The sequence below is a fragment of the Curcuma longa genome, chromosome 10, assembly GCF_044706935.1.
Source record: "Curcuma longa cultivar G26 ecotype Majalengka, Jawa Barat chromosome 10, ITB_CL_G26_1.1, whole genome shotgun sequence".
In the NCBI taxonomy this organism is placed as follows: domain Eukaryota; kingdom Viridiplantae; phylum Streptophyta; class Magnoliopsida; order Zingiberales; family Zingiberaceae; genus Curcuma; species Curcuma longa.
Window position 1 is genome coordinate 4309020 of NC_133870.1, and position 13999 is coordinate 4323018.

Sequence of the window (13999 nt, forward strand, 5' to 3'; positions counted from 1 at the left end):
GAAAACACTTTTACAATATTTATATATTAGTAATGATAGAGGGGTGTCAAAAATCAATTTGACTCGCCAACCGAATTGATACGAAAAATATCAAGTTAGGATTGAAAGTTTTAGGGTTCGGGTTAGATTGGGTTGGACTTGAAATTTGACTTGGATATATATATTTTTGGTTGGATTGGATTTGAATTGATCTGAATTTAGGATGGAGAAATTATTTTAAAATTAAATTAAATTCTATTTGAAAATTAAGATATTTTATATACATTAATGTTAGATAATATACAATGTTAGTATGATAATAATAAAATATTAAGATAAATTTAAAAAATAATAATAAATAATATTATTAATGATGTATATTTGATGGATTATAAATGCAATAGATGAGCGATTGAAGATTATACCAACTAAACTACACTTGCCTCTCATAGTTAACGCAACTCATAACAAATTCTAGCCATTTGCTATAAAGAAATTTTTTTTCACTCTTTCTCGATTAGAAAGCGATCGAGCAACAACCCACCCTAAAAGCAAACATCTTGTGAATTAATCATGTGAATGATATGAGGTTTATATCCATTATCCACAAGTGCCTTGTGAAACTCAGCGTTGACTTTTGAGTTGACTTTCCCCTTTCTTTTCACGCATGTATGTACTCGTGCGTGCTCCGCTGGATGAAAACAACAGCTCAAAAACGCCTTCGGATTGAGTGGACGACATGATTAAAGGTGAAACAAATTATTTTTGCCATAAATGGTCATTTAAACTAAAGGAAGATATATACTTTGATTAAATGAAAAACCTCTTATAGCTCAAATAAAAATACTTAGTATAACTAATTGAAAGTATTTGTTATAACCAAATGAAAAGACGTACGTACCTCTTATAGCTAAAAGAGTGCATCTTCAATTGATAACGTTTATTTGAAAGACGCGCGTAACTTAATTTGACTTTGATGAACTCAAACGATAACTTCAAGTGGCATTCAATAAATAAATAGGGAGGTATAGCTAGGATAAGATAGTCAACGCTCATAGAGAGATGATAACTTAGTATCAGGGCATTGCTGAGTTGGTTATGACGGAGTAGACTTACAGAAGAGGACAAGGGTTCGAATCTCGAAAGGCGAGCAATACCCTCTTTTGTTGTAACTAACTACAGTTTCTCGATTTACTTCCTTATAAATGATCGTGGAGCCAACCGTGTGGGATCGCTAAGGTGACGGATTCCATCTTATACAGAAGAGATGATAACTCAGCCATATGCCGATCACTGTGTCTAAGTGCTATTTGGTTTAATCCTGGCACCCCATGGTATTTCTCAATTGTACAAGTCAAAAATAACTGTCGTAAGCCGTTGAATTAACATCCAAAAGTCAACTAGAATAGGAAGTCAAAGTAGAGATGATTGTGGATTGGTTGAAACTCGAACAAATCATTGCGTTCATTGAACACATTTGTCTTCCTTTCAACAAGTCCTTTAGTCAAATTATTGATATATTTTTTGAAATTAAAAAATGAATGAAAACCTCCGCAACTAACAAACTAAAAGAAGCAAGAGAGAGAGAGATCAGAAGCCTTCTGCCTATCAATCAAGCTTCACGTCCATGGCTTCTCGCCCACTGTTCTATGCCTTCTCCTTCCTCGCCTTTTCCTGTCTCTGCAGCTGCAGACAACTCCAGGAAATGGCCAACCAGTTCAATCTCGAATCAGTGAGAGAGTTCTTGACTAGGGAAGAAGACAGCATCGTGTTCAGCCTCATCGAGAGGGCCAAATACCCCTCAAACCTTCCTGCTTATGATCCCTCTTACCTGGCCGGAGGAGTCTTCCGTAACTATTCCCTGCTCGACCTATTCGTCAGGGAAACAGAGGCAGTGCAGGCCAGGGTAAGGCGTTGACTTCCACTGCTTGAATTTGTTCATAAATTGTGTAATTCGTCTCTATTTTCCTTCAACGTACGTACTGTAGGCTGGAAGATATCAAAACCCAGAGGAGATTCCCTTCTTCCCAAAGATTCTAGTGCCGCCAATATTTGTCCCTCCTTACAAATATCCAGAGGTGATTATATATATATATATATATATTCCAGGGATGGATCTCATTCTCTGCAATGCACTCACAGGTGTTGCACCCTGCTGCTGCATCTGTGAATGCTAGGAACGCCATCTGGAAGATGTATTTTAATCAACTTCTTCCACAATTCACTGCAAAAGGAGATGATGGCAGATATGCACTCGCAGCAGCTGCAGATCTTGTGTGCCTACAGGTGAACACAATCTCTAATGAATACTTTGTTTGATTTAGTTAACGTATGTGTGTTCTAAATGAAGGCGCTTTCAAGAAGGATCAATTATGGGCGATTTGTGGCAGAAGCCAAGTTCAGAGATGCCCCAGAAGACTACACCAGGGCAATCAGAGCTGGAGTAGCATCTCAATGACTCTCCATTTTTCTCCTTACATTTTGCTAAAAAATAAAAAAATCCAGAGACATCGATGATGTTTGTGCAGGATAGGGATGCTTTGATGAGATTGCTTACATCCGAGGCTCAAGAAGAAACAGTGAAGAGGAGAGCGGAGAAGAAGGCAAAGGTGTTTGGGCAAGATGTGACTGTAAATAACACTGGCAGAAACGAGAGCAGCCGTCCCAAGTACAAAGTTGACCCTGCTGTAGTTTATCATCTCTATGGGGATTGGGTCATCCCTTTGACCAAGCTTGTGGAAGTGGAGTACCTTCTCCATCGCCTTGATTGATGATCATATTTGGTGATGCAATGGTGCACTGAATCTGATCTCATGCTTTGGGCTATTGAATTGATGAAGGAGTCAAACAAATTACAGTTCTAATGGTTATCAGTTCTTATTTCCATATAACAGTTCCTTCAATAAGTAATAACTGAGATGAAACATTTAGCTGTTCTTGTATGCTTTGGGCAATGTATTGATTCTGACAGAGCTAAAACTATCTTTTTCCAGATAAATTGCTAGCTTGATCATGTTGGTTGCTGAAACGATTCAGCCAGCTTAAACACTGACAAATCGACAAACAAATCAGGTTAGATGCCATGTTTAGCATGGTTGAACTGTTAGAGCTCTTGAATCAATTCCTATTCAAACTATACACCCAACCAAGTTTAACTCTACGCTATCAATCTCAACCACCAAACAATTTTCATGTTAGCGAAGGACACATGATTGTCTTACTGATGGCTACGTGGAAAGCAGACTTCTTCCTAGATGTTGAACTCTCCAATTATAATGAGGCTATATAAATTTGAAATGTTTATTGTTCAATTGAAAAATGTAAAAGATAGAAACAGAAATCAGGAATAAGAATATGAATGACAAGAGTATATGACTGAAAATAAAAACATACTCGAACAAAAAAGTATATGATGATAACAACAATAATATGGATATATGAAATAGTAAAAAAAGCATGATACCAGAACTCGTCTCCAAGTTGTTGTTGACAATAACATGACTAAACTAATCGTCTTAAAATTAACTATGAAGGAGGAGGTCAAAGAAAGTGGAGCATGAGTATAGAAATGCCAAGTGAAGTAAAAAAATATGGATGATATAATGAGAAGATGAAAAATTAAAATTCCATTTACTTCGTATAATCATTACATTTTCTTTAATTTATCAAGTATCATAGTGTAATTCACCTTATTTACTCTATCAAAGTGTTTATAACTTAAAATCGCAAACAACCTCTTTATGATACTTTTTAAAGATCTTTAATGTTGTTTTTGTTGAGTTCCATAGCGAAATAAAACATGAAAACACAGTAGAAAAGAAATCCATCAAAGATTCATGCGAATTCTAACTTAATCATTTGTATAGAAAGATACCTTTTGATGAGTAAAACTTTTGTGGATTTGGAGAGTGTAGTCGATCTAAGTGCGATAAATATGTTCGCGTCTCTATGGTATCCATATGAGCACAATAGTCATCCGTCTCATGAGTATGATTGGAGAATCTTTGACACCCGGGTTGTCGGTTCGATCCCCAACTACGGCATATTTGTAAGAATTTTCTTCCAAATGGGGAATGCAATCAAAGGATGCTAGGCATCTGGATTGACCGCCGTATGCGCTTCCCGATTTACCCTGGTGGTCGGTGGAAAACTTCCGTGGGACCGAGCCGACCACTCCCAGAGATTGAGTCCATGAGACTGACTGGGATTTACCATGATTGGAGAATCTTTTGTTACCGACGTCATAATGCTAGCTACTATGTAAAGAGGAAATCAAACTCTAACTTTTAGGGTTGATACGCTCTTATCAGATAAGATCGTGTTCGAAAACTACTATCTCATCAAATAAAATATTTTTTTAATTTTATTTTCATGCATATCCAATATGTAAATGAAAATACAAACATAGAATTTTATACTTAGTTGCACAAGGGGGCATTTATCTAGAAGTATGTAGTAATGGATTGGATTCTTGCATAACATGCTAATGTACTGAAGATCACTCTAGAGTGTGAGTTTGAATTACAACAGAATAAGTATATCAACATCAATTTTTTCTCTTATTTTAATATATATAATTATATGCTATTTCACTTGGGTTCTCTATGTGATTTAACAAGCAATATTAATAAACATGTTACAATGTTTTGAAGAACTCTCCTACACCAAATCCCACATCGTTATTACTCATCACTTTCTTGAAAGGGATAAAGCTTAATATGACAAATTTATTGTTGGGTTGCAAGGGTGCAAACATAGTCCCACATCTAAAGCACATGGAAAAGATCATAGGTTTAAAAGGATGAAAGATATCTCCATTGGCATGAGACCTTTTGGGGAGAGCCCAAGAACAAAACCATGAGGGCTTAGGCCCAAAGTGGACAATATCATGTCATTGTGGAGATACGAACATCCTTTTGGACCCAACAAGTGGTATCAGAGCGAGGTTGCTCTTCACCGGACTAACCGCCGGATGAGCCATGATCCAGATCTAACCATGTGGTTTGAACCTTAAACAAAGGAAGTGGGTGCTCCCGTGTCTGAATCAAGAAAACCAGACACCAGGTGAGAAGTCCTAGTAGGTCGGGTGGACCGAGGGGCAAAAAGTCCTAGTTGCGGCTAGGTGAAAGTCCTGGTAGGTCAGGTGGACCGAGGGGTAAAAATTCTTGATGGGTCGAGGATTCAGACCGGGGGGCCTGTGGTCCTTTGTTTGAGGGGGGGATTACACCAGGTGAGAAGTCCTAGTAGGTCGGGTGGACCAAGGGGCAAAAGTCCTAGTTGCGGCTAGGTGAAAGTCCTGGTAGGTCAGGTGGACCGAGGGGTAAAAATTCCTGATGGGTCGAGGATTCAGACCGGGGGGCCTGTGGTCCTTTGTTTGAGGGGGGGATTGTTGGGTTGCAAGGGTGCAAACATAGTCCCACATCTAAAGCACATGGAAAAGATCATGGGTTTAAAAGGATGAAAGATATCTCCATTGGCATGAGGCCTTTTGGGGAGAGCCCAAGAACAAAGTCATGAGGGCTTAAGCCCAAAGTGGACAATATCATACCATTGTGGACATACGAACATCCTTTTGGACCCAATATTTATCAAACAAGATTGCTCTTTAAAGATGCTGAAAAAAATGCTTGATTTTTAGTTACAAAACTCATAAATTTATCTAAGAGAATTAAATCTCCCGTGCAAACTCTCTTACAATTTTACTAATGAAGCAAACAAACGGTCATGTATAATACAATAATTTGCATCTCAAAAGAGATTTAATAATTCGGTATCACTTTTACTTTGGCAAATGCATGTGACACTAAATAACCAATATATAAATAATTGCTTAGTTATAAATGAAGAATATGATTGGCTAGTTTAACAAAACTTCAAAAGTATAATAGTTACAAAATTAGAACTCCAAGTATTTGACATAACTTTTAATATATATACACTAATTTAAATTATTTAAATATTCACAATTTAAAAAGGCATATGAAACAATATCAAGTCTTATAAGCAGAATTATAGAAAAGGAAAAAATTAATGAATGAAGATGGTCAAGAGTCCAACATAAATATTACTTACCAACCCAATTAGTAGATACAAATGAATAGAGGTGAGCAAATGATCGGTTAAACTGAATTAACCTATCAAACTGATCAAATTTGAAAATTTGATTGAGTTTATTCAAAAATTCAATTTTTTTAAAAAAATCTTAGTTATTTTTATTTATTCGATTCGATCTCAATTTTAAAATTTAAAAATTAATTAAATCAATTAAATTAAACCAGCATCAATCTACTATTATATTATAAATAATCGACTGATGTGATTGATTGGTGTTTAAATTTTTTTCTAAAATCTTGATTCCCGACACGATTGTATAATAGAAGTCAACTGATGTACATAATCAATCAATTGATAAAAAAATATCAGTTAATTCGGTAATCGATCAGATTAATTGATTTTTTTATCAATTCGATTTTCATGATAAAGTTCGATAGGTTTGGCTTGCTCGATTTTGATTTCATCAATTCAATCGATTCGGTTATTAATCAATTGCTCACCCCAATAAATGACAATCATAAATGAGTGAATAAATATACAATAAATATTTAATTGGTAAATTTTAAAAGACTTGTAAATCCAAGTTGGCAATAAAACAAAATGGTAGTTTGACATGATCATATGTAATCTAATATTAGACTCTTACTATAATTTGTTTGTCGTCTATTTTAATCTAGATTGTAGATAAATATTGAGAGATAATGACTAACAAAGTTATTTCAATATGCCTACAAAAAAACTTATCTATAGCTAAAGAAACGTACAATGACAACACATGAAATCATGCCTAAGACTTATCCAAAATAATCCCACTATATAAAGCTCCAAGAGGGTTGGAGGATGATCAAGTGCGATGTTAATTATCACAATGATGATGACAACAAGAATTTCATTGTTATTGCTTATTGTTTGTTTTTCAATTTCTCCATCCTTAGCAACAAATGTTACCTATGATGGGAGAGCAATTATCATTAATGGAGAAAGACGAGTTCTCATCTCAGGTTCAATTCATTATCCACGCAGCACTCCTGATGTAAGTCCCATTGTGGTTTGTCTCACATGTAACTTTGAGTTTTTAAGTGTTTCAGTAGCTATATGGTTTCTCTCACATATAGTGCATATCTTTTTGATATTTATGGAACAATTTTTATGTATAAAATATTATTTTAAATTCTACATAAAAGCTTAACCATTTAACTTCACAAATATGGTGAAATATTATAACATAGAATAATTCTTTAAATAATCATATCAAAGTAATCATTTATGCTCAGTTTACTTGAAAGAGTGGGTGGTGGATGGATGAAACAAATCTAAGGATAAGGAAAAGAGATGGAAGGTGAATAAAATCCATCCTCATCCTTATCCCTGAAACCTTGTTTACCTTAACTAAGGAAAGAAAATAAAATTTATGTTTCTGGTCTAAAGTACCCATCCCATCCGTGAACCTTCTTCTTCCTCGTCGAAGCCATCCTCTTTTCTTCGCCGTCCTAATCGCCGGTGGCTCCTTCTCCTCCGCCTCAAAGGAGAGCTCTCTGTTCTTCACGAAACAACGAGCTCAGCTCTGTTCTTGACAGCAACAGCAAGAGTGGAGGATGGGCTCCTCTCCGGCGACAGCATGAGCAGCTCTCCAGCGACAGCAAGAGCAGTTCTCCAGCAACATCTCTCGTTCTCTGTTCTTCTTGCTGGCAGAGGAGATCAGTGTCAAGCAGAGGAGAAGGCTGCCGCGCAGGGGAGAAGGTTCTGCCGGTGGAGGTGGAGAAAGGTTCTTGTGCGAGGGAAAAGACTCTGCCGCGCAAGGGAGAAGGTTATGACCGGTGAACAAGGAAGGATGCCGGTACTCACCCTCGCGCGAATGAGACGTGACAGCGGCACACCTCTGCTCCCGAGAAAGAAGAACAGTAGTAGGGCTTCGGCTTGCTCCTTGCTTCCTCAACGCGCGGACGACAACGAAGATCCGGCGGGAGGCCGTAGGTGTCGGCGAAGTCATGGCGGAGGAGGGGAAGAGAGCAGGAGGGAGGCTGCGCGATCGGAGAGAAAGATGGGAGAGAAATGTAATTTTATTTTCCATCCTCGCTTTCCGTCCAATTTTGGAGGGCTCATTTTTGGGAGAAAAATGATCCACGGATGGATTATATTTCTTTCCTCTATTAAGATTTTATAAAAGTAAACAGTGGATGTATGCATGCAAAGAAAAATTTTCCTCAGATTTACTTTCCGCACCTCCAAGTAAACTGGGCCTTAAGCTAAAAAAATTATTAGGATGATATAATTGTTTTAAGATGGCATATTACTCCCTTTAATTATGAACAAATATTGACAAAAAGTTATTAATATGATATAATTTTTTTCATCATTTGTATTTATGTTTAATATTCCATTGCATATCAACTCGATTATCAACATAAGCAAACAAATTGAATGATCAACTATTCACCTTCCTCGCCACCATCCTTATCCTTTCGATTTTCCTTTCTTTCAGATGTGGTCAGGCCTCATTCAAAAAGCAAAGGAAGGAGGACTTGATGCCATTGAGACATATATCTTTTGGAATGCTCATGAGCCTACCAAAGGAGAGGTTTAACTACCCTTATTGTGATTCATCATGTACCTATGTTGAACCTTCCTAACCTTATCTATTTTTCTGTACTCCCAATAGTACAATTTTACTGGAAACTTAGACTTTATCAAGTTCATCAAGATTGTGCAAGATGCAGGCCTTTATGCAATTCTTAGAATCGGACCATATGTTTGTGCTGAATGGAATTATGGGTAACCTAAACAACTTCATTTGCATAATATTGTCTCCATGTGTAAGGATAGAATATATGAAAATTGTTTTGGCTCCTCTCAGTGGGTTTCCTGTGTGGCTGCACCAAATTCCAGGAATCGAAATGAGGACTGATAATGAAATATTTAAGGTACTAATATGCACTTAGCTTGACTCTTGAATTCAACTCCTTTTTATATTATTTTTTTATGTTACCATCTAATATTGTGTAGGCTGAGATGCAAAATTTCACCACCTTGATTGTGAACATGGTCAAGAATGAAGATCTCTTTGCTTCACAAGGTGGACCGATCATCATATCCCAAGTATGTACTAAGAAAAGGGGAAAAAAATACAATCAAACGATTTTATTTCAATTCCATGTCTTCTTCAAACTTCTACATATATTTTTAATTATGTAGTTAATTTAAATAGTAGCTATCTTAGACAAAATTTGAAATACGTACCATAAAATTATGTAGTTAATTTGATTATTAATTACCTTGTCATCTTTTATACCTTGTGTAACAAAGTAGCAATGTCCTCTAACCATTTTCATTGTCATTGAAAGACCTACTAAACTTGTGACATGTACTTAGATTGAAAATGAGTATGGCAACATCATGGACAAGTACGGATCTGCTGGGAAACGATATATCCAATGGTGTGCAAATATGGCAGAATCACTTAATGTAGGTGTGCCATGGGTAATGTGCCAGCAAGCGGATGCCCCATCTCCTATGGTAAGTGCATAATTCTTAAATATTTTAATTTAAAGGCATCAAGGTAAAACTACTAAAATTTTATTATGAATTATATCAGTTAACTTCCCTCTCACAAGTATTGTTATAATAAGGTAAATGATAAAATTGTTAATCAAATGAGCCTATGTACAATCTTGAATGCAATATCATTTTGAACATTCTATAGGCACATGATCATGATAAATTTTTTAATTCATTTGGTGTAAAATGCATATATTTTCTCTCCTTCTTAACAGATAAATACTTGTAATGGTTTCTACTGTCACAAGTTTACACCAAATCGTCCAACTAGCCCTAAATTGTGGACAGAGAATTGGACAGGATGGTAAGTTTAGTTTTTTTAAAATTATAATGAGTATTACACTTCTTTAATAATATGAAATAAATAAATGGTGATTTGCTCAGGTTTCAAGGTTGGGGGCAAAGTAAACCACATAGGCCTGTCGAGGACATAGCTTATGCGGTTGCATACTTTTTTGCATCTGGAGGAACTTTGCAAAACTATTATATGGTTTGAACTCTATAACTAATGTTTCATTGCTACTTACTAACTTACATTAGCTCCTCGTACATCTTTATTTCTTTTCAATATTTTTTTGAATTCATGTGGTAATAGCATAATTATTTTCAGTATCATGGAGGAACAAACTTTGGTCGGACATCAGGTGGCCCGTATATAGTAACATCATACGATTATGATGCTCCTCTAGATGAATATGGTATATATTTCATTAATCAATGTCTAGAAAAATTTATTATCCAAAAGTCAAATTATTTTTACCTGTTAAAAATTAGTGACTTGCATGATTCTTTCTTTTCTTCTTGTAAATATAGGGAATATAAGGCAACCCAAGTGGGGACACTTAAAGCAATTACATAATGTCATAAAAATAATGGAAAAGATTCTCGTATATGGAGTTGCCAATACTACAGACTTAGGAGATGGATTAGCAGTAAGTCTACTACTTGCTTCTTATATACGATCAGATTCAGTCTTGTTCATAAAATGTAATGTTACACTACTAAATTGCAGGTGACAAAATACATTGCAAATGGGATTGGTGTTGGTTGTTTTTTGATAAATGCTAATCAATCAAGTGATATCAATGCGACATACAATGGAAAGACATATTTTGTTCCTTCCAAGTCTATCAGTGTCCTTTCTAATTGTGAGAAAGAAGTGTATAACACTGCTAAGGTAAAATTTAGGCATCTTTTGGAAAGCTAACATGTTTGTAATTGATGATACATTTAACATTTGTAACAAAATATAGCAACAAAATTCATGAAAAGTGAAATTATTATTGGTAAATAAATCAAACTTAGTCACCTCTTTCGATACTGAGAGATAATTAGATTTTTATTCTTAAAGTCAACTCTTCATGAAAACAGGTGAATGCTCCAACTAATTTGATAGTCACCACGCCTACTGAATCAATTTTCAATTGGCAATGGCGACCTGAGAATATCAAGGACACTCTTCATGAAAAGGGATCATTCTCTAACAACTCTCTATTAGAGCAGATCATGACTACTGGTGATACTAGTGATTACCTATGGTACATGACTAGGTAATTGGCTTTTACATCAATTAAATCAATTTTAGTAAGTTTCCACATAGATTTCAAAACAATGATAATTTAGTCATGCAAAAGAGAACAAAGAACTCACTTTTGATTTGTCCCTTTCTTAGCCATTGTAGGCGACTTAACTATGATTTATTCTTCCACATGTTACAGCATTGATTTGAGCAAATTCCACCAATATTGGAGTAAGAAAATGAAGCTTCATGTTAACACAAAAGGGCACATTATTCATGCTTTTGTTAACAAGCACTTTATAGGTGATCACTTTTTCCTAGTTTATTCTTAATGTTATATGGTGTTCTACTAATAATCTCCATCATTGATGTTCCATCTATATCTTGATTGCCTAATTATTGAATCTAATTGACCATTATTTCTAGATTGTCTAAATTTTAGATCAATAAAGTGATGCAATTTATTTTTCAAATTATTTATGATTATTAGCTAGGGTGAAAAATTTAGAAAAGAATTTAATGAAGTTTATCAACCAGGATCTCAATATGCTGTGAATGGAAAGTATGAGTTTGAATTTGAGCCGACAACAAAAATGCGAAAAGGGCACAATTACATATCCCTTCTTAGTGCTACAAATGGACTTGCGGTTTGTATTTCCTTATATTAAACATGTTATTATTCTATATCATTTTTTTTATCTTCAACAAGATATATTTTTAATTTTTTTGCCAAAGTATATGAAAAGATGAAAATTTCTCTTTCTTCAAACAATTGTGATCATACATCCAACAATTGAGGAAATTGAGAATTAAAATAGTATAGCATGAAAATTAAAAATGTTATGAACATATTTGAAAGATCATAAATTGAGATGTAAGAGAAAAAAATATTCTACTATTTTTCTTTCTCTCAAGACACTAAGCACAAAAGTTTTTTCTTGTATCTCTTAGACTAATGTATTTTAAGATAAAATTTGTATCTCAATATTACTTTTTACAAAGTTCCTTATATTGGTATTACAATATCTTTGTTTTAATGGAAAATGCATGATTTTAAGACAATATCTTTGTTTTAATAGAAAATGCATGATTTTAAGACCTTATTTATTTTATTTTTCTTCCAACTAATTTTTGGAATTAAAACTTTGCTAACAATATTATATTATGTTTGTTGCACTGGTTAGAATTATGGAGCATATTTTGATTTACAAAGGGCCGGAATCGATGGTGGTCCAGTTACACTTATTGGATATGGAAATGCGACAATCAACTTGACATCAAACACATGGACATATAAGGTACCATCAAGTACATATTTTAGAATATTCATTTAAATATTATATTGTATGTTACAAAAATTCTTAAAATCATGCTAAAATTGTTCTAAGATTGGGTTGGATGGAGAGGATGAGCAATTTTACTTGCCATCAAAACAACAGAGTATCAAGTGGATTTCTGGTCATCTACCTATTAATAGACCACTGACATGGTATAAGGTAAGAAACTTTTGGTCTTTCTATTAGAAACACAAATTCATATTGTGATATTAAATTGTCTTTGTCGAACCACTATAGTCATATACTTAATTTGTTTAACATTTTTTTCATTACAATTATGAACTAGTTGTTTTTTTATTATCCCAGACTCTATTTGAGGTTCCTGAGGGAAATGATACTTTGGTACTCGATTTGCAAGGGATGGGGAAAGGGTATGCTTGGGTGAATGGACAGAGCATTGGCCGATATTGGCCATCCTTCATTGCTGATGGTAAAGGATGTGAACCTTGTGATTATAGACAAGAGTATGACTCAAATAGATGTAGAACTGATTGTGGAAAGCCTTCTCAAAGATGGTAAGTGCCTCGATCCTTGTAATTTTGGATACTTAAGTTCTATATTGCATTTAAATTTTGTGAAATTATGGTTGAAAGTCATATTTTTTTCCCTAAAATTTCATTGTGGATCTCTTATAGGTTTGTAGAATAGTAAACTTTGGTAGAAGGAACATTCAATTGTTAGACAAGTTTTCTTAAGTACCAACTACTACTACATTTGAGATATCTAAAAGTTTATCTTGTCAAATATTGTATTCACCGCTCCCTAAGGCTACACAATAGAATATGTAAAGAATTGAACTAAATGATTATATTTTAGTGAGTTTCTAGATAATGTAAAAGTATAATCGCATTGGTTTCTAAAAATATTACATCTTAAATTATCATGCACTTGAGAATTTATTTGATTTTCTTGTTTCTCATTATATTTTTTCAGTTAATATTGATATGATTATGTGGATATTAATTCGGGATGTATCTCTTCTTATGCAATAATTTTACATTGATCCTAAGAGCACAATTTCAAACAGGTACCATGTTCCCAGATACTTCACTACAAAAGGGCCCAATACATTGATCTTATTTGAAGATTTTGGAGGAGATATATCCAAAATAAGTCTTCAAAAAGTGTCTGTTGCGAGTATATTTTGAGGCTTATTTGCGGAAGGATATTGTGATGATCTTGATGCCTTGTCAATAACGCAAAGTTAAGAGATATTTTAGTAATAACATAATTATAATATGAATATAACCACAACATTAAGTAATATATGATCAAATTTTTGTGATTGCAGGCATGTGTTCCCAAGCTCGATGCTTAATCGATGTTACAAAGAGTGCATTTAAATATAGTGGATGCAATAATCTTACCAAAAGAGCAGTGGTGCAAGCAAGATGTCGATTAGGTGTTTAATTTTCTATGTTTTTCAATACGAGGATGCTAAATTCGAACTCCTATTGTACATTGTCCAACCATATTGAATTCCTTGAATAAAATTTCTTATTACTAAATTTGAGATGGATGTCTAAGCTAAATGTCATCGTCTACACTCGTTGAA

The 13999-nt window shown here is 34.5% G+C and overlaps 1 protein-coding gene and 1 pseudogene across 1 annotated transcript; both read left to right on the plus strand.

Moving 5' to 3' along the window:
• The first annotated feature begins 1550 nt into the window (after positions 1 to 1550).
• LOC141836425 (chorismate mutase 2-like) lies at positions 1551 to 2964 on the plus strand. The gene is made up of 5 exons (XM_074723913.1): positions 1551 to 1885; positions 1968 to 2057; positions 2122 to 2265; positions 2330 to 2422; positions 2508 to 2964. The coding sequence occupies exons 1-5, from the start codon at positions 1607 to 1609 to the stop codon at positions 2748 to 2750; spliced, it is 849 nt and encodes a 282-aa protein (XP_074580014.1). The 5' UTR covers positions 1551 to 1606; the 3' UTR covers positions 2751 to 2964.
• Positions 2965 to 6901: 3937 nt separating this feature from the next.
• Positions 6902 to 13854, plus strand: LOC141835510 (beta-galactosidase 7-like; annotated as a pseudogene).
• Positions 13855 to 13999: the final 145 nt, after the last annotated feature.